General features: G+C 43.5%; 2 protein-coding genes and 1 non-coding gene across 3 annotated transcripts in view; all 3 read left to right on the top strand.

The window, feature by feature from the left end:
• micu2 (mitochondrial calcium uptake 2) overlaps window positions 1–11,190 on the top strand; it is a 17,630-nt gene extending 6,440 nt beyond the window's left edge. Inside the window, exons 6-12 of the mRNA XM_017687434.2 lie at window positions 2,881–2,963; window positions 3,821–3,868; window positions 6,046–6,146; window positions 7,540–7,711; window positions 8,627–8,735; window positions 8,943–9,100; window positions 10,380–11,190. Coding sequence (XP_017542923.1) covers window positions 2,881–2,963; window positions 3,821–3,868; window positions 6,046–6,146; window positions 7,540–7,711; window positions 8,627–8,735; window positions 8,943–9,100; window positions 10,380–10,484 — 776 coding nt within the window. The 3' untranslated portion in view covers window positions 10,485–11,190. The remainder of the gene's footprint in view (window positions 1–2,880; window positions 2,964–3,820; window positions 3,869–6,045; window positions 6,147–7,539; window positions 7,712–8,626; window positions 8,736–8,942; window positions 9,101–10,379) is intronic.
• Window positions 11,191–11,302: 112 nt separating this feature from the next.
• trnag-gcc lies at window positions 11,303–11,373 on the top strand. The gene has a single exon. It is a non-coding gene; the product is annotated as a tRNA-Gly (tRNA).
• Window positions 11,374–16,090: 4,717 nt separating this feature from the next.
• The window catches only part of nova1 (NOVA alternative splicing regulator 1), a 44,830-nt gene continuing 40,861 nt past the window's right edge, over window positions 16,091–20,059 (top strand). Inside the window, exon 1 of the mRNA XM_037533575.1 lies at window positions 16,091–16,362. Coding sequence (XP_037389472.1) covers window positions 16,230–16,362 — 133 coding nt within the window. The 5' untranslated portion in view covers window positions 16,091–16,229. The remainder of the gene's footprint in view (window positions 16,363–20,059) is intronic.

The following is a 20,059-nucleotide window of genomic DNA, read 5'->3' as shown; positions in this document are numbered from 1 at the left end:
TTAAGTAGTTTTAACATGAGTGCCCACTTTTAGATAACTCCTAGTTATTCCTAATACCAATATTACTGCTATTAATATTAGTAGTATAATCACTTGTAGGTAGTTTGACCAGAGGAGGATGGGTCCCCGCTGGTGAGCCTGGTTCCTCCCAAGGTTTCTTCCTCAGCTCTGAGGGAGTTTTTCCTTGCCACTGTTGCCCCTGGCTTGCCCACCCGGGGGGGGGGTTTCTGTACATTCTTACAGTCCTGTTGAAACTTTGTCTTTTCTGAAATTCTGTAAAGCTGCTTTGTGACAACATCCGTTGTAAAAAGCGCTACAAATAAATTTGATTTGATTTAGATGCTCATCTTAAATGAAGCACTTCAGTTAAAAGCAGCTTATTTTGAAGCTTTTTAGAGAAGAATATCAAAATACCAAATTGGTATTTGCTGATACTCAAGACTTCAATATCGTTATCGCCGTCCGAAGCAAAACGGTGGTTACAGGCCAACTGTAGTATTTATGCGTCTATATATCAGGAAAGTTTGGCCACTGAAAAACAGAGAAAGTGGTTGAAAATTCTAACTAAAGAAAGCAGTTTAAATTTGTCTGTAGCAAAGTTTTTTCCAAATGTTTTTAGGAGTAATTTTTTACTCTACTGCACAGTCTCGTTCAAACAGTTTGAGCTGCAGCAGATCAACAGTGAAAATACCAGCTACGTGTAATTGTCACAGCTTCTATGAGGGACAGTAGACCAGAGATTCATGACTTTTCATGAGCATCAAGAGGCGGTGCAACACCCAAGAACTCCTCCACTGCAGGTTTGGACATGTGGCAACCCACTGCACCCACCACAGCACACTGAGACCTGTGGACTCGGCTTTGGAAATGACCAGAAATCGCAAGGTATAGTATAGATTAAAACAGTGGAATTAACCGCCTTGGAGACCAAGTGTTTACTGTTGTTGGGAATTTCAGGTTGTGTTGGACATACAGTGATTGTTAATAAGCTTGTATTGTCACACAATCCACCTTTCTTGACGACAGTGGGGCGTCCAAGGCGATGAACTCCGAACGCTTTCTCTGGTGCAGATTGGCAGAAAGGATCAGTGACGCACTGGAACAACAGCTCTGCATGACCTACCACACTGTTCCCCACTTCTCCAAACAAAGCAATGGCCATCATTATCAGTGATAACATGATGGCTTCTACTCTGAGTAGAGTTCTTTATGTCCAGAAGGAGGCCGTTTGGGATTCAGTCATTAGTTCTCTGCAGTTCTTCTTCAAACGTCACGCTCCTGCAGATTTCAGTAGGAACCGTATGCCGCCCTCTAAAGTCATTAACAACCATCAAATAAACAAGGAGTGCTGACCGCCGCCCTCTAAAGGTCTTAATAAACGTCAGATAAACAAGCAATACTGACCGCCGCCCTCTAAAGGCCTTAATAAACATCAGATAAACAAGCAGTGCTGACCGCCGCCCTCTAAAGGCCTTAATAAACGTCAGATAAACAAGCAGTGCTGACCGCCGCCCTCTAAAGGTCTTAATAAACATCAGATAAACAAGCAATACTGACCGCCGCCCTCTAAAGGTCTTAATAAACATCAGATAAACAAGCAATACTGACCGCCGCCCTCTAAAGGTCTTAATAAACGTCAGATAAACAAGCAATACTGACCGCCGCCCTCTAAAGGTCTTAATAAACATCAGATAAACAAGCAGTGCTGACCGCCGCCCTCTAAAGGTCTTAATAAACGTCAGATAAACAAGCAGTGCTGACCGCCGCCCTCTAAAGGCCTTAATAAACGTCAGATAAACAAGCAATACTGACCGCCGCCCTCTAAAGGTCTTAATAAACGTCAGATAAACAAGCAATACTGACCGCCGCCCTCTAAAGGTCTTAATAAACATCAGATAAACAAGCAGTGCTGACCGCCGCCCTCTAAAGGTCTTAATAAACGTCAGATAAACAAGCAATACTGACCGCCGCCCTCTAAAGGTCTTAATAAACGTCAGATAAACAAGCAATACTGACCGCCGCCCTCTAAAGGTCTTAATAAACGTCAGATAAACAAGCAGTGCTGACCGCCGCCCTCTAAAGGTCTTAATAAACGTCAGATAAACAAGCAGTGCTGACCGCCGCCCTCTAAAGGTCTTAATAAACGTCAGATAAACAAGCAATACTGACCGCCGCCCTCTAAAGGTCTTAATAAACGTCAGATAAACAAGCAGTGCTGACCGCCGCCCTCTAAAGGTCTTAATAAACATCAGATAAACAAGCAGTGCTGACCGCCGCCCTCTAAAGGCCTTAATAAACGTCAGATAAACAAGCAGTGCTGACCGCCGCCCTCTAAAGGCCTTAATAAACGTCAGATAAACAAGCAGTGCTGACCGCCGTCCTCTAAAGATGTTAATCAAATAAATAAATGTTACTCACCAGCGCCCTCTAAAGGGGTTACGGCGCCAGTCACAAGTTGGCATTTTTGCTGGTAAGAGCCACGGTGGGTGTGTCCGAGTAAATATGTTTTCTGCTGTCTTATTTACGTTTGGTTGCTCCCACGAGATGAAAACACGTTTACTTTACGATCTTTTTAGTGTGCCGTAAATATGTTTCACCAGATCTTTTGAAAATGCATCCGTGGACATTAATGGACACTAATTACTGTCAGCTTGAATAATTACAGCCTCCAGCCTTAACCCAACAAACCCAAAGAGTGTTTAACAGGTTCCCCTGTGATTCAGAAGCTCCTGAAGACCTGTAGTCGGGTCGGATCAAACGTGCTGGTGTAGGGTTGGAGCAGTAAGCCTGGAGATGTGGCTTGGAGATCATTCTGGCGTAGCTGCTGGCTGCTCCTCTGTTTGCTGACTAACTGAAGCGAGCTGCGTTATGTGATTGCAGAGCCACGCACAGGCTTCCACATCGCTTTCAAAATGCTTGACATTGACGGCAACGAGCAGGTGGACAAAAAGGAGTTTGAGAAGGTACAGTATCACCTCTGCTCTGAATGTAGGAGCTAGTTTTCTGTTAGAAATATGTTATTAAGTCAGAGATATATTTCAGTATTTCTTAGCAAAGCCTACATGTCCTTAGAACGGCACGTTCTCCAAATTATGCCATGTATCGTCTGGAAAACAAGGAAAAATTCATGAACATCCTCCCCTGTTTCCCCTATTCTGGCTCCGTGGTGATCCGTCTCTTACTAAGGCTGGAAACGTTCCCCATGTTCTTGGTCTCCATGGCAACAGTTAAAGCAAAACCCAGGGGTGACTATTTTATTTATTTTTTTCCCCGATCTTGCACCAGTGTGAGCCCGTCCCTTTAAGAGCCTGGTTTAAAGGGAAAGTATGGAAACGCCATTTTAGCATGTGGCGAACGTACAGCATGCAGGCGTGCATGAACCCAGTCTGGTGGCCCTGGTTGCCAGAAGCAGGGAAATAAAGTAGCAGAGCTCGCTGGCGTGGCATGCTGGCTCTGTAGTGGTCTCATGCATCAAGGGCCTGAGAAGAGTAGAACTGATCTAGAACTGGTTTTGTTTCTCAGCCATGCAGACGGTCTTACAGTAACACTTCAAAGGCCTTGATTAGCGAAACCTTGGTCAGCTCAATGGAATGTGCAGTAGTGAGTTGGCGAGAAATGTGGGTATTGTGGACACTGTGACCTGTAGATTGACCCGTGCTGCCTTGTGTCTCTGTTAACGCTGGCGAGGGATTGCTCAGATGAACGAGAGGTATGTGGTCAGGCATGCCTTCTGTTCAGTGTCCATGTGAGATGTGTAGCTCAAAGCTCAATTCATTGTATCTTTGAAGTGATGAACTGACCCAATTCTTTTCTTCCAAAGCTGAAGATCATCATCGGACAAAGGAAAGTTTCAAAAGATGCAGCTGAGGTGGGTTCGGTTTCGTTATAAAGGAGCGCGTCGTTCTGCACCGAGATGCAGGTTGTTATGCTTGTGCAAACCTCAACGTAGACACGGAATTCAATGTTCTGCCTCATCATTAGTTTATCTGAGTATAATTAGCTCCAAAACTTTACAGGAGAAGGAAAAAACCTGCTGTAGTTATAATGGAAGTCAATGGAACCAGACGTCTTTCCAAGGCATTTTGGGCCGTTTCTTTCGGTCCATTCATCATGAAATTTACACACAATGTAAAGAACAGCAGGTCCTTTTGAAATTATGTCAAAAACTGAATGACACAAATGGAAATACGAGGTTTTCTTCCGACAGCAGCGATATGCTCTTTGTGAAACTTTTTACATGTAGCCTGATAATCCATTAATAATCCACCTAATAGCTCAATCGGAATAGAATGCATCCATGTTAACGCCTCAGTCGGACCAGACTAGTCCGGTTGAGGCCGTTTGGAATACAGTCTATCCGATTGAACGGGATGGGTATTCCTGTAAATAAGTTAGTTAAATCTGTTAAGAAGAGCTATAATAACCGTGTAACCGCCTGTATCCGATTACTTTCCCAGGCCGGAAGTTTAAGTACGTTCTGATCATGTGCGTCATGTCATAGCGAAAGTTCCTGATGTTCAACGTGGTGGGAGCAGAAACTTGCAAAGGCATTGTGGGATCCCTGTTAATAAAAATAAAAATGTTATACTTCCAGTACTGAGCGAAAGTCTTAGGCACCCAAGACACTTTTTAACAATTGATTTATTTGTGTAGTTTGTGTTTATTTGCTGAGAAGTGTATAAACCAAATGTATAGAATATTAATTAATATTTTTTTAAATATATATATATATAAAATATACACATGTATAAAAATATAAACATTGATTTTCTGGATGTTAGTTTGTTTATTTAAACATCTCCAAGCCTCTCCTCGAGGAAGTCCAGTATTATATGTAGTTAAAAAGCAGCTCCTGGTTTGACCAATCAGTGCTCAGTAAATTGAGCTCATGATGTAATTGATGATATTAACGAGTCTCTGTGGCGGCTGTGAAGGTGTCAAGGAAAAATATGGACCCAAGAAATTCTTGTTACTTTTTGTTTTTCTGTTTATCTGAATTATGAATACGACTTTATTCTACTGTATATTGTGATAAACTCACTGCTGAGGCCAACTGTTAAAAATTTACTTAGATGCCTAAAACTTTCGCACAGCACTGTAAATACTGGATCCTGCAGCCCATCAGAGCAAAATACAGCACTCGGACACATCCATGCTGGATAAATGATGCACTATTTGACTGTAGAGGCTAGAATTCTTACATTTTCATAGCTAGAAGGCTATTTAGGGAGTACGGTGCCGTTTGGGATTCAGTCTGGGTTTGACGCGACTTCTGGACTGAAACGTTGATATTTGAAGCGTGTAAATTCGTTCAAGTTCATTCACATTTTTAGCCTTTTATACGGCTGTTTTACAGTTAATTATACTGTAAGTACTTTAATCCAAGCCTGTGATGTTAATAATGGAGTTATTTAGGCTGCTATCTTTTAGCCTGTTAGCTAGCTGACCAGCCTAGTCCTAGTTTAGAACGAGTCGCCAGCCCCTCAGTTTAAACAAAGCTGGTTCTTACATCGTCAGTACACTCAGTGCTACATGCGAGCAGCATTACATTAACATTTACAGCCTTCAGCAGACGCTCTTATCCAGAGCGGCTTACAAGAAGCGCTACAATACACAACACTATAATGCACTACAATACACTATAATGCACTACAATACACTATAATGCACTACACTACACTACACAATACACTACAATCAATACTTAAGTCAGTGCCCATTGAAGTGCCGTATAAAGAGGTGTGTCTTCAGTCTGTCTGAAGACCGCGAGAGACTCTGCTGTACATTAGAGTCAAAGATTACTCCATTAACAGCAGAAGGGTTTTTAAATTAAACAAACCGCAACAAGAAGACGCACGTAAGCGCTTTCATACAGAGCTAAATTACTCTGGCAAACGCCACATCTCGCATTCAGATGCCGGCCTTACTGCAGAGTGATTGTAGAGTGCTCTGGTCATTTAGATGGAATTATATTGATGTATGTTGAGCGTGTGGGTCTAATGAATTAATTGGTTCTAATGTGCCTGTGTTCCTGTGTTCATCCAGACTGCGGCCGCAGAGGACAGCGACGAGCCCAGCACCACACTTCAGGCCTTCTTCTTTGGCCGAAAGGGCCAAAACAAACTCCAGTACAGAGAGTTCTCTAGGTTAGTTGTGGAGACTTTGGTGACTTATGTTTAAACAGTAAACACCAGCACGGTGGCCGTAGCAACAGCGTTGCTTTACTCATCTAAATGAGATTTTACCCAATCCCATTTCTTCTTTTTACCCCTAACCCTCGTTTTCGAGTGCCACCCTAACCCCTTGGAACAGAGTTGGGTAGTGGTTGCCCTATGAATTGGGACAACCCTCAAATTAAAAACCAAAATAAAAAAACAACATTACTTCATTTTCAGGCTACTAGCGCTGCTCTGTAGGCGACCCGGCCCGTCGGGGTGATGGCACCTCCTCACTGCTGGGCTTTAGTCACATTTAGGGTAACACATGCTTTCAAAGAGGGGCTATAAGACAATTATTTATTATCGCCCACCGCTGATTTATTGGTGATGCGAAGCTGAAGTCAGATATTCTTGTTCAAATTTTCCCGTTCCACCTTAAATGATGCAGCGGTTACATTCTGGCGCGTCAGGTGTCAGAACTGCCGGACTATTTAAGGTGGATCGGGAAAATTAGCATACTTTTAAGTGATGGGATTTTATTTATTTTATGCTCATGAAGAAAACCAGCATAATGCATTGAAACTACATTAAGATAATACAGCGGTTTTTGTAATTTTATAACAGAAGATGCTTCGATTCGTGGGTTTCTTTGGTCGTTCGCTCAGCCGTCTTGCTGGTTTTCCTCGTTTTTTTATTTCTCATAACACTCTGGAGTGTCGCCTCTGAAAAACCTCCATTTGGAGGGCCGTGTAGCCCTAAAACTTTGCCTTACCCCTCTATTTCAGCAAAAATGGGGACACTCTAAGCCTAGATGTGAACGCGCAAAACAGAGGGGTAAGGGCTAAATGGTTGGGTCAAGGGGTGAAACGGGATTGGGCCGAAGTTTCAGTCCAAAATGCTGCGTTTACGTGTGTAACAGCTTTGGATGTAGTGAGTTTTTGAGAAGAATGATGGCTGATGATTAATGGGAAAACCTTATTACTCTAATAAAGGTGGCATTAATCATAATATAGCAATATACCTTCAAAAGCTATACTACATGTTCTGCGTACATGTTCTACACATTTGTGTACCACGTCTTTTTAACTCCTCTAGATGTTCCACGTTATTGGCTGTTGCTGGTAAACGTCATTGGAGCGACGTCATACTCGGCTACGGGCTGAGTATCAAATCTGAGTTAACACTCAATTCCGCTTGTTAGATTTGGTGAAGCTGAGATGTAGTCAGGAATCCTTGCTTTGTGAGACAGCTCCCAGAATTCCTTAATTATCCTGATGAGCCAAGTCCAGTCAAGCATGTCCAAAAGGGGAACAGAAAAGAAACGTTCCTATTGGACGGTTTTGTTTGAGTTGTTTTAAGGTTGCGTTTTGGTCGTGTGTAGGTTCATGGAGGACCTGCAGGCGGAGGTGCAGGAGATGGAGTTCCTGCAGTTCTCTAAGGGTATGGACACCATGAGGAGAGAAGATTTCGCCGAGTGGCTGCTGTACTACGCCAACGAAGAGGACAATGAGGCGTACTTGGAAAACGTGAGGAGGAGAATACCCACAGGAGAGGTAACACAAAGGCAGTTGGAAGCTAGGGATGCACTGATATGGGAATTGTTGGCTGATGCTGATACATAATCATTTATAAATGCAGAAACTGGGCTTATATCTACCTGGATTAGGGATAAATATAACTCTATATAACAGCATTTTGCAGCATTTGTGTCAAAAACAACCTTACAAAAGCAGCGAAGTCACTACAGTGTAGGTGCTTTAGTGTAGTAACCCAGGTACTGTGGCGTTCTGCTCTCCTGGAGTTCAATAAGCACAAGATTGAAATATCAGTCAAATCTAAACATCGTTCTGATGCTGATATTATTATATTTAAGGAGTTATCTGCTGATGATTCTGCACACTTAAAGATGGTTCTTCAGGGTTTTTTTACTAAAGACACTTGTTCTATATAGAACCATGGACACTCAAAGAAGCCTCTGCATGTTTAAAGTGTTCTTCAGATTCTAAAAAGGGTTCTATATAGCACCCAAAAAGGGTTCTTCTGTTGTAACAAGCTTGGCATCATAATAATATAGCACCAGAAATGGCTCTTCTATAGCACCCTCTTCAGAAAGGGGCGTACAACACATTCTCCATTAATCTGAAGAACCCTTTCGCCATGCAAAGAACCCTCTAAACATGCATAGATCTATAGAACCATTTCCTTTATCAGAGAACCTTTTTGAAGAACCATCTTTTTAAGTGTGCTGTATTAGTGTGTAGCCCTGCCTGGTGTCTGAAGTTCCTTCTTTAGTTTTGCTCTGGAGATAGAAACTAATGTGGCTCACAAGTAATGGAAGTTTATAGCCCACCAATTAGAGCTCAGTCCCTTTGTGGGTTTAGACTGTTGGATCTATGTGTAACATGCATTGCTACAACTGTATTAAGGTTTGATTTAAGTCAAGTTATTCGCCTCTTTCTCTCTGCTAGAGCATCACCTTTGAGGAGTTTAAAGCCTTCTGTCTCTTCTCCAATAACCTGGAGGACTTTGCCTTATCTATGAAGATGATTGCTGAAGCTAACAAGCCAATCGGAATGGGTAAGCACTTCACGACTCTGTTTTTTTTTTTTTATTGGTGGTGGTCATTTTCTCAATGGTGCTTTTAAAGAAGCTGGACGTTTTATGCCCGGACAGCGTTAACATTTATCGCTGTAGTTCTTGTAATAAGAGGTGTGATATTTAGTTCCAGAACCATCATCCTGGAGTGTCTATTACATTGTATAACCAGCTTATTTTTCTCTGCAGCTCAGTTTAAGAGAGCAGTGAAGATCGCCACTGGAGAGGAACTCTCAGAGAACGTTCTGGACACAGTGTTCAAAATTTTCGATGTGGACGGGGACAACTGTCTGAGCCATAAAGAGTTCATCGGCGTGATGAAAGACAGAGTTCTGCGGGGTCTCAGGGTAAGACAATAATGACAAAGCTATTGTTCATCAAGTTGCCTTGAAATCAAATATCTGTACATTTAAGGTGGTAGTAAATTTAATTGGTGATTACATTTAAGGTGGCATTGAATTTAAAGTAGCAGTTTAAGGTAGTACCTGGCAACACATTAACAACCAACTTGGAAACCGTAGCAACCGCATACCAACATCTAAGCAGCACTTCTACCATTTTAACGTCTTAAAAGTAATTAACTGGCTTTTTCAAGCTAACAGTTTGTTCACGAACTTTCCCTTCCTAGTTAAAACTAATCTCTAATGCTGGTCCTGCAGAGTGTAGTTCCGATCACAGTTTGCCACACCTACTCCAGCTTATCAACCTCTTCCCAAAGTCTCTGATTGGCTGGATTAGATGTATTAGAGTTAAGGGGCAGGGCAGCTTACTGGACACAGGTTGGAGACCACTGCCCCAGTTAGTCCAGGTTTGAGTACTACAGCAACAGAGATTTTGTAAGTAACTGAGGGGCCCTCACTAAAAACTCTATCTTTTGTTATCAAGGTCTTGATTTAGAGCTCGTCATGGAGCAACTTTTCAGTGGGAGTTTTAGTTTTGGTAGAAAATCTTATTGCTTGTTGTATTTAACCTCTAAGTATTGTAGTAAAACTCATTTCTTTAGTAAGTTTTGGTTGAAACCTAAAGTAGCGTCACAGTGAATGAGTTCGGATTAGGACTCGTTAGGACTCAAGAACGCTTTACTGATGGTCACTGTAAAACTGCCACACACAAGCAATAGGATTTTATTCAATGAAAACACACAAATTATAGGATTTCTCTGAGACTTCCCCGCTGGCATTAGGCTTGCTGTCCACCAGGGTTGACCAGCATACCATTGGCCCCTACTTCATAAGCAGTTGGATTGGTTTACAAATTTTGTACTCGGGTTTGTTCTAATTAGTCTACATTTCCACTCACGCTTAGGCCAAAACTTCGAATGCTTGTCCCCAGATGGTCTGACTCCACAAAACCCATTACAAATGTAGTCGATCAGGTTGAGGTAAATGTGTGGTGATTCACCAAACTGGACCTCAGGGACTCCCAGACAGTCCACATTCTTGGTCCAGTCGAACTCTCAATACCGAAGGATGAAGTAAAATATGGACTTGGGATCTCTGAGGCCCGGATTGAGAACCACTGATTTAGCATGTCGGTGCTTATGTTTCCATCCTTTGTTAGCTACATTAGCTTCGCAGCTTCGCTCTGACCTTGATGTTCTGAATGTGTGTTTTCATGTGTGTGCAGGTTCGATCCAACCAGGGCGTGTCCGGCTTCTGGAAGTGTGTGAAGAGAGAGACGCTAAAAGGAGCTCAGGAGGCCATCAGCCGCAGCAGCAGGAGCCCCTTCTAAGGAGGAGTGGCCTGCTCATAGGGGGCGGGGCCTGTGGTGTATTAACTTTAGTTCTACAGACATCAGTTTGAGCATCTGTGTGATCAGTGTCTACAGAGTATCTGAGTATTAGAGGCATGTTTGTTAGACGGGAGCTGGAACTAAATTTGTCAGGATGGTAGATTTTTCTTTTTTTTTCTCTCTCTCTTTTTTTTTTGGGGGGTGTATTTGGTGCCTGTCAGTCATAACAGTAATTAAAAACAAATGGGTGAGTATTGCTGTGACGATGCAGCCAAGAGCCAGTGTGCCAGGTGGTGAATACCTTACATTGGGAGTTTATAGTGGTCTATAGTGTTCAGTAAAGCCCAGATTAGACGCGGCTTAATGGACGATTCACTGCGCATTAAGCTTTATTCACTATTGCTAGCACTGCTAAAGTTTCAAAACGTGCTGTTACCTCTCAGCTCCATACATTCCATATGGAAACTAAGTGGCAAAAACAGCCTGTTTTGAATCCATAGTTTCTCTAATGTTAATAAAAGCATTACGTTCAGCTTACAGTAGTTTAGCCTTGCCCAGGGGTCGCAACCCAAGTGTTAAGAGCCATTTTGCCCTCTCAACAAAACTCTTAACCTCCTTGGGCTGCCACAGCATTTTATGTCCACTTTGCCATCTTGGCTATAAATATGTCAGTATATGGAGTTGTGCTCGTATAGGCTAAAAAAAATACGATGTAAACAAAAACGCAGGCTTGCTTTGCTCTGCTTTAAGCTTTTAGATTAGCTGTAGCTGCTTTTCTCTCATCTCCAGCAGGAAACGTTTACTAATCTTCATCTACAGCATTGGTGGTTCAGTGGTAGAATTCTCGCCTGCCTCGCGGGAGGCCCGGGTTCGATTCCTGGCCAATGCACGGATTCTTGCGGGGCAGTCGTGGGCTGGAGGTTAAGGGATCTGGCCCTGTGACCGGAAGGTTGCCGGTTCGATCCCCAGGGCCGACAGTCCATGACTGAGGTGTCCTTGAGCAAGACACCTAACCCCCAACTGCTCCCCGGGCGCCGTGGATAGGGCTGCCCACCGCTCCGGAAAAGTGTGCTCACTGCCCTCTAGTGTGTGTGTGTTCACTAGCGTGTATGTGGTGTTTCACTTCACGGATGGGTTAAATGCGGAGGTGGAATTTCCCCAGTTGTGGGATCAAAAAAGTATCACGTCTCTTATCACTTAAAAAGTAGAACAGTTTCTTCTCTCAACGTCCAACTTTCTACAAGGCTGAAGTTTCTCCGTCGCCAGGTTCTTGTTCAGTTTGTCCCGTTCCACCTTAAATGGTGCAGCAGTTAAATGCTGGCACCTTCTGACCATCTAAGGTGGAACGGGACAAACTGAACAAGAACCTGGCGACGAAATGGGGAAATTTAATAAAGTAGGATATGTATAGTTGGCATCACTTGATTGTTAGAAGTGGAGGTAGAGTCACAGTTTTGATTCAATCGAACTCTCATTGCCCAAGGATGAAGTAGATATATGGACCGTCTGGCGGCCCCTGAGGACCTGATTGAGAACCACTTTAGGCTAACGGTGCTAATCGGTGGCCATTAGGTTCCATCATTTGTTAGCTACAGTAGCTTTGCTGCTCCAGCGCAAAACCAAAGACCTCAGACACCAGACAAGTCATGGCAGATGAACAGGTCGTAATAAATAAAGCTTTGTGCATTTAGAAAGTGTCTAATTTGGGTTTTACTGAACGAAGAACAAGACCTCCTTAAACTCCCGGTATGTCCCTGCGGTCGGACCAAAACCTTCTTTCCCCATTTTTGTCGTTTTTTTTGTTTTTTGACATGATTTGAAAATACTTACGGTCATTTGTGTTGTGTGTAAATTTCAAGATGGATGGACCAAAAGAAACGGCCCAACATTACTTGGAAAAATGTCTGGTTCCATTGACTTACATTAAAAGTAAAGTATGTTTTTCCCTTCTCCTGTAAAGTTACCGTTTTGGAGATGCGAGGTTTTGGCCCGACAGCAGCGACATGTTCCCTAACATGGTGTTAATTTATCTTAACAACTTTGGTTTTTAATTATGTGCAGCTTTCAGACTGAATGTCCAAATGAAAGCGTGATGATCATTTCTGAAGTGTTTACAGGGACCGTCAGTCTATTACTCGTAAAGTGGGTACTATAAAAATTTCTCCAGATGTTCCAGAAAGATGTAAGGAAGCAAACGGCAAGCTGCTTCACTCCCTGCGCTGTAGGATACGAAAGGAAGCACTTTTCGCTTGTGTGTGGATCAACTTTGAGGCTTTAAACTTTGATGATAATTGATAATAATCAGCTTGACTTGCGCCGAGTGGCTTCACGTAAAACTTGGGTGTGGTTTTGTTTACATGTTTCCTTTATTTTCTAATTTATTGGGTGACGCTTTGGTGTTCTCACCTCACTGTGATGGGTATTCCTAATGTGATGCTTTCAGTTCGTAATTCCTGTGGGTTTCCTGCATTAACTACTTTGTATTCTGTGGTTGTTATTTTAGGCCTGTTTACTGAACAGATGGTTTACAAATAAAGAGAGTATTTCTGGGTTAAAGGGGAAGTTCAGTGATTTTTCGAAAGGTTTGGATTATTGAGGTGTTGTGATTGAATCAACTTAGTCGACTGAGGGTGGTTTGGTGTGAAACTCTGTGTTCCAGACAAACATACCGAGTCATATTCAGTGGTGGTGATGGGAACCAGACGTCCACCTCTAAAAGTTCCCTTGACAGAACTTTATTACGTTAAGTGGTTATTAATACACGTTTAATACGTGTGTATATCAGCTATTAGACGTGAGAGGGGTCACGTGTAGGTTCACTGATGGTTTTGGATAGTAAATGTCTAATTGTGTTGTCATGGTGACCACCAGAGGTGAAAGTAACGAATTACATTTACTCTCGTTACTGTAACTGAGTATTTTCATTGTAACGGTACTTTTTTTGACTATAGCACTTTTATATGAAATACTTTTACTCTTGTATGAAATACTTTTACTCTTCGGTGCTTTAATTTTCAGAACATTACAGAGTGAAAATGAGTGATGTGTTAGAGGCGGAAACCAACCAGGGCCCAGTTTAGTGGAGAAGGACGGGAGAACTGGACCAGCACACACGAGTAACAGACCGCGTCCAGACGCTCATCTGCCTTCATTTAACATGAACGGCGAGAAAACGGCGCTATTATCAGGAACGAACACGAAGCAGCCGGACTCCGGCCTGAGGCGGCGTTAGCCGAGCTAGCTGGTCCGAGCTGAACAGGCGCCGTGTTGACGGGTTTCTTCTTTCCTTTAGACCAGTTCTGTTCATAACACCCCCACCTCTCTCTCTCTCTCTCTCTCTCTCTCTCTCTCTCTCTCTCTCTCTCTCTCTCTCTCTCTCTCTCTCTCTCTCTCTCTCTCTCTCTCTCTCTCTCTCTCTCTCTCTCTCTCTCTCTCTGTGTCTCTGCTCTCTGTCTCTCTCTGCTCTCTGTCTCTCTCTCTCTCTCTCTCTCTCTCTCTCTCTCTCTCTCTCTCTCTCTCTCTCTCTGTCTGTGTCTCTCTCTCTCTCTCTCTCTCTCTCTCTCTCTCTGTCTGTGTCTCTCTCTCTCTCTCTCTCTCTCTCTCTCTCTCTCTGTCTGTGTCTCTCTCTCTCTCTCTCTCTCTCTGTCTCTCTCTCTCTCTCTCTCTCTCTCTCTCTCTCTCTCTCTCTCTCTCTCTCTCTCTCTCTCTCTCTCTCTCTCTCTCTGTCTGTGTCTCTCTCTCTCTCTCTCTCTCTGTCTCTCTCTCTCTCTCTCTCTCTGCTCTCTCTCTCTGTGACTCTCGCTCTCTCTCTCGCTCTCGCTCTCTCTCTCGCTCTCTCTCGACTGCAGTGTTTAAGTCTGGTCTCAGTAAATGTGGTGAAGGTTTACAGGTGTGTTTGTTTTATTTAAACGCAGGTTATTAATCTTTATTTTTAAAAGTGGGCGTATCCGTTTCCGGTTGCGATCTGTAGACGTCGTTTGTTTTATTGTCCTCGGTTTTAAACCAAGTCCTGTTGTCTTCAGGCCTCTGGCATAAACAGGTGAAGCGTCTTTATTCTAAGCGTCTCTTTAAAGCTCTGCGGTTAAATTCCATCAGAACCATCAGAAACCTGAGCTTCCAGTTACGGGAATTCTTCTCCCTTCCCGCAAGCGTTTCCTTGAAGAGATGTTGCTCAACTCCCTTAAAGTGAATGGGTGTTTAAGTGGAAGCCCAAGACCAAAGCCGTCAAAGCTTTTGCCTTCTGTGTTCTGAAAACTTTATTCTAATTTAATTTTATTCTTATTTCAATTCATATTAAAGCTCATTTAAGCCACTTAAGATACAAAAATCCATAACCTAAGGATCATGTTTCATTATTAAGTGACTTGGTGAATCCAATATTTTTAAATACCATCTTTGTTTTGAGACACCAGGTCAATATTTTGAGACACCAGGTCAATATTTTGAGATACTATCTCATTATTTTGAGATACTATCTCATTATTTTGAGATGCAGTCATTGTTTTCAGATACTACGTCAATATTTTGAGATACTAAGTAATTGTTTTAAAATACTATCATAATTTTGAAGTGCAAAGTCACTATTTTGAGGAGTCTGAGATTATCTCATTATTTCGAGACACTAAGTCCCCATTTAGGGATACGATAATTTTGAGGTGCAAAGTCATTATTTTAGATGCCATCTTCTTATTTTTCACAGGGCCGGTTCCCTGACCTCCATAATGTTTCAAAATAATGGTTTAGTATAGCGCGATAATGGAAGACCATTCACTAAAGCATGGAAAACACAATTAGCGCGACGTGCTGGAAACTTTTATACTTTTATACATTTCTGTATTTTTATATTTCCATTTTCACTTGGGAATATTAAATAAAAATGCATATGAATTAACATCGCTGACATGAGACTCAGGAACCGCTTTCCTTTCGTGGCGTTGTAACTTTTCAGCGCCGCAGTTTAAACAGAAAAACGGACTTCAAGAGGCAGAAGTCGTCACCCGCAGCCCGTCGTCCACAAGCCCCGCCTCCCCTCCGCTGCGATTGGCTACTAGATCACTCACTCCGCTTCGACAAACTTTCTGGCTTCGCGTTAGTACGAACCACTCAGCCAATCACCGCTCAGAAGGTGCGTAGTACCAACCAATCCCGACGCAGGAAGGCGGGACTTATCGGAATACAGGTGGGGAAAAAAGCTGCGCTCGAGATGCCAGCGGTAACTAAGGCAACAGGAGATCCGTTTAAAGACAAACGCAGTCTTTACTTTTCACTTTTTCTGCTAATAAACCCGCAAAAAAGCCGCCAAACGGAAAGCTTACCGCGTTTTATCTGTTCGGTACACGCGACCCGAGTCTGTTTACATTCTTCAGAATTGTTTTGTTGTTGTTGTTGTTTACAGCTCGAGCTGCACATACGGGCTTTTTATTCTGCCTCAACGGACTTTTATATCTGCTACGAGATGCGCGAGCGAAAGAGAGAGTGAGAGAGAGAGAGAGAGAGAGAGAGAGTGAGTGAGTGAGTGTGAGAGAGAGAGAGAGAGAGTGAGTGAGTGAGAGAGAGAGAGAGAGAGAGAGAGAGGGGGTGAACGCTCGCGCCGACTCAGTTGATTTTCGCGCGTTAGAAAAAGCTGAATAAATCCTGCGGGAGCGCGCGGCGGGAATCCCGCGAGTCTTCCCGTCTTCGCTCGTGGGTTTTGTTTGTTTGTGGCGCTCCGGCCGGTGAGTTTATGCCCCCCGGGCCGGTGGGAGGATGATAGCCGGAGGGCCGCTTCAGCACAACGGGCTGCAGCCGCTCACCGAGCCGGAGAGCCTCGACTCCCGCAAGAGACCGTTAGAAACTCCGGCCGAAGCGGCGGGGAGCACCAAGAGAACCAACACCGGGGGTAAGAGAACCGAGAACAGGGCAGCTGTGAGTTAGACACTGTCAGCGCAGGGGCGCGTTGGGGTGGGCCGACCATGAGGTAAGTGTGAGTTGGATGAGGGAGGCTTTGGGGACCCGCTGTGAGTTGAGTGTTGGTAGATGTGTGTCAGTGCTGGATGATACATAACCGTTAAATCGGTTTACCGGTTCTCTGGCGAGTTACGCTGACCTGCCTGGTCGAAACGTCCAGCGAAACCCCGCGTTTAACGTCACAGGCCCCCTGTTTAACCGTCCTGCCATCGTTTGGGTTAATTTGACTGTTAAGTGTCTCCAAATAAATGATTGACATCGTTTAGTTCCTAATTTACTGGGGAAATCTAGGTAAACAAAGTTAACCTGATCTGATTTTCAGGCCCTGGACACATTTTGCGGTCACCTTGTCAGAAAATACTACCCGCAATAGAAGATGTGTTAATGACCTTATCCGTATGTTTTTAAGATACTGTCTCATTATTCTGCGATGCAAAGTCATTAGTTTGAGACACTATCATTAACTTTGAGGCACTATCTCATTATTTTGAGATACCAAGTCATTATTTTGAGATACAGTCTCATTATTTTCAGAATGTAAGTCATTATTTTAAGATTCTTTGATATTTCCTGGAGGTTTCAGTTGCTGCCAAGTAATTTAAACCCCCAGGAAAGTAAATTTGAAGATAACAGGAGGGTTAAAACAGGATGGGATACGCCGAGAGCCTAAAAATACCACCAGCATTAAAAGAGGGGCTCGAATATTCTGACCTTATCAGAGAGTAAGTGGTAATTTTAAGACAGGTCTGTACGGCAGACTTGAGGCGAGGCTCAATTAACATTAAAAGTATAAGTTACTGCACTGCAGTAATGATGTGCATTTGCTTGGTAGGACAACCTGAGGGGAAGAACAGACTGTTAGAACAGACTGTTTCTGCGATATCGACAGACAGAAAAACACAGTCCACACAGTTCATGGGGTGCTTCAGTTTAAATGCATTTAAAAAATAAATAAATAAATAAACAAATAATAGGTTGCCTTTCTGGGAACTCCAGGCTTCTCTCTGATCACTGATTATAACACTGTGTGTGGTTCTCTTTAGAGTAACTTTAAGAGAAGAAAACAGAACAAAACAGTCGGATCAAAACAAGCTGCAAGACAAATGAAAACAAGGACGGTAAATAAAAACGAGGACGGACAGCCACGAGATAAAAAATCATGACTAAGCCATTAAAAAGCCCCAAACCGAAGAAAGGATGATATAACAAGCTGGAGAAACACTGGCCACATGGCTGTCAGGAGTAATAATAATAATAATTAATAATGATAGCAGCGCTCAGAAGGCCTGGGGTCGTTCATTTCACCAGTGCAAACTTACATATCATATATTTGGAAATGATCATGATATTGATATTGTATCAGTACCGCCCAGCCCTAGAAATCAGTGGGGTAGTTGTGGGGTGACTGTAGCTGTGGTAAGCTGTAGGGTAGTGGTACAGTATATGTGGGGTGATTGTATAGTAGCTGTGGGGTGTAATAGCAGTTATGAAGTGGTTGTAGAAGATGTGGGGTGGTTGTAACACGGGGTGCCCAGTCCTAGTCTTGGAGAGTTGTGATCAAGCACATCTGGCTCGAATATTCAGATGCCCATGAAGGCCTTCATTGCCTACATCAGGTGTGTTAGATTAGATGTGGAGCTAAACTCTCCAGGGTGGTAGATCACCAGGCTCAGTTTGAGCTCCCCTCTTGTAGATGCTGTAGGGCAGTTGTGTAGAAGCTGTGGGTGGTTGTAGAAGCTGTGAGGTGATTAGAGGTGAAGCTAAACTCTGCAGGGTGGTAGAAGTCCAGACTGAGCCCCCCCTGTTGTAGAAGCTGTGGGGTGGATGTAGAAACTGTGGGGTGGTTTTATAGAAGCTATGGGGTGGGAGTCAAAAAGCTGTGAGGTTGTTGAAGCAGCTGTAGGGTAGTTGTTTAATAACTGTGGGTGGTTGTGGAAGCTGTGGGATGGTGGTATAGTAGCTATAGGGTGGTTGTAGAAGCTGTGGGGTGGTTGTGGAAGCTGTGGGATGGTAGTATAATAGTTGTGAGGTGATTGTAGAAGTGATGAGGTGGCTGTAGAAGCTGTGGGGTAGTTGTAGAAGCCGTGGGTTGGTTGTAGAAGCCCTGGGGTGGTTGTAGAAGCCGTGGGGTGGTTGTAGAAGCTGTGGGTTGGTTGTAGAAGCTGTGGGGTGGTTGTAGAAGCTATGGGGTGGTTGTAGAAGCTGTGGGTTGGTTGTAGAAGCTGTGGGTTGGTTGTAGAAGCTGTGGGGTGGTTGTAGAAGCTATGGGGTGGTTGTAGAAGCTGTGGGTTGGTTGTAGAAGCTGTGGGTTGGTTGTAGAAGCTGTGGGGTGGTTGTAGAAGCTGTGGGGTGGTTGTAGAAGCTGTGGGTTGGTTGTAGAAGCTGTGGGTTGGTTGTAGAAGCTGTGGGGTGGTTGTAGAAGCTGTGGGGTAGTTTCTCTTGTTGTTTTCAGTGTTCAGTGAACCTGCAGTGCTGAAAGTCTCCTGACTGCTCGTAACTGTTGGTTGCAGATTTTTAAAAATCATTTTCCTTTTAGCCTGAAGAGCCTGTGTTTGTGTTCAATAGTAAAGGAGCAACGTTAACAACACGAGGAATCTAAGATCAAATAGCAAAATGAACTGCTTACACATTAATATAAAACCTGTTCAGTGATATGAAATATTACCACAGCGCCCGTTAAAGTAAACTTTTAAATATACTCGGCCGCGAAGCGTCAAGCTCAGTGAATATGGGTTATCTACAACAGATGAGATGTGTTCTCGGTGAGTAACGGTTTCAGTTTAATTATTTTTAATTCTGTTTGAGGCTAACAAATAGAACTAAGAGGTTATCAGATAAAACATAAAATAAAACATCACGTATCAATGAATCGTAGGTTTTAATTGGCTTGTTTTAATGCCAGTTTAAAAGTAGCAACAATCTGCAGCACTTTTTTGGCACGTGGCCTGTTCGGAACTTTATCCACAGCAAAAGTCAGAGCGTCCAAGCTGCTGGCCGGCCGGACTGGGGCCGCATCTGTCCGCCTTGACCCCATCTCCCCTCGGGCCCACCGTGCCGGTGGGGGTCGGTGTGTGTCAGCCAGCTTTGTGGGCATCAGGCTAAATTGGGCGGAAAATGAATGAATCGCTTCACGGCTCACAGCGGCCGCCGAAAGTGAAGCCTATTCAGATGCTGTAATGGACTCGAATGGAAACAAAAGGTTTAATTCTCTCTGTGTGGGAACTAAAGCCACCAACGAATCAGAAAACAGAGACTACAGGCCTTTTAAAGCCCAGCCGTCTGAAGTCTGCGGGTAAAGACAGGGAAACTGTGGAGTGTTTTGAACACGCAGCATCATTTTTTTTAGTTTAAAGTGCCGCCGCGCCGGACCTAAACATTAACGTCAGTCTCACTCAGCTGGGTCAAAGCCGCTTGTATATTTTTACACGTCTTACACGTCGGTTAACTACCGCAGGCGTGAAAGTGCTTTGTGTGTGAGTGAATGTAACTGTGTAATGGGAAGTGCTGTGATTAACAGGCCCAGTGTAGCCCAGCTTGTCTGAAGGCTTCATGTCCACTGCAGTAATAAATTAGCAGCGGCGTCTCTGTTGGATAAATCTAATGCCGTTTTAGACATTAATGTGTTTTAT

The sequence above is a fragment of the Pygocentrus nattereri genome, chromosome 23, assembly GCF_015220715.1.
Source record: "Pygocentrus nattereri isolate fPygNat1 chromosome 23, fPygNat1.pri, whole genome shotgun sequence".
Lineage (NCBI taxonomy): Eukaryota > Metazoa > Chordata > Actinopteri > Characiformes > Serrasalmidae > Pygocentrus > Pygocentrus nattereri.
Note: the sequence above shows the minus strand (reverse complement) of the source record. Positions and strands in the feature narration are given on the sequence as shown.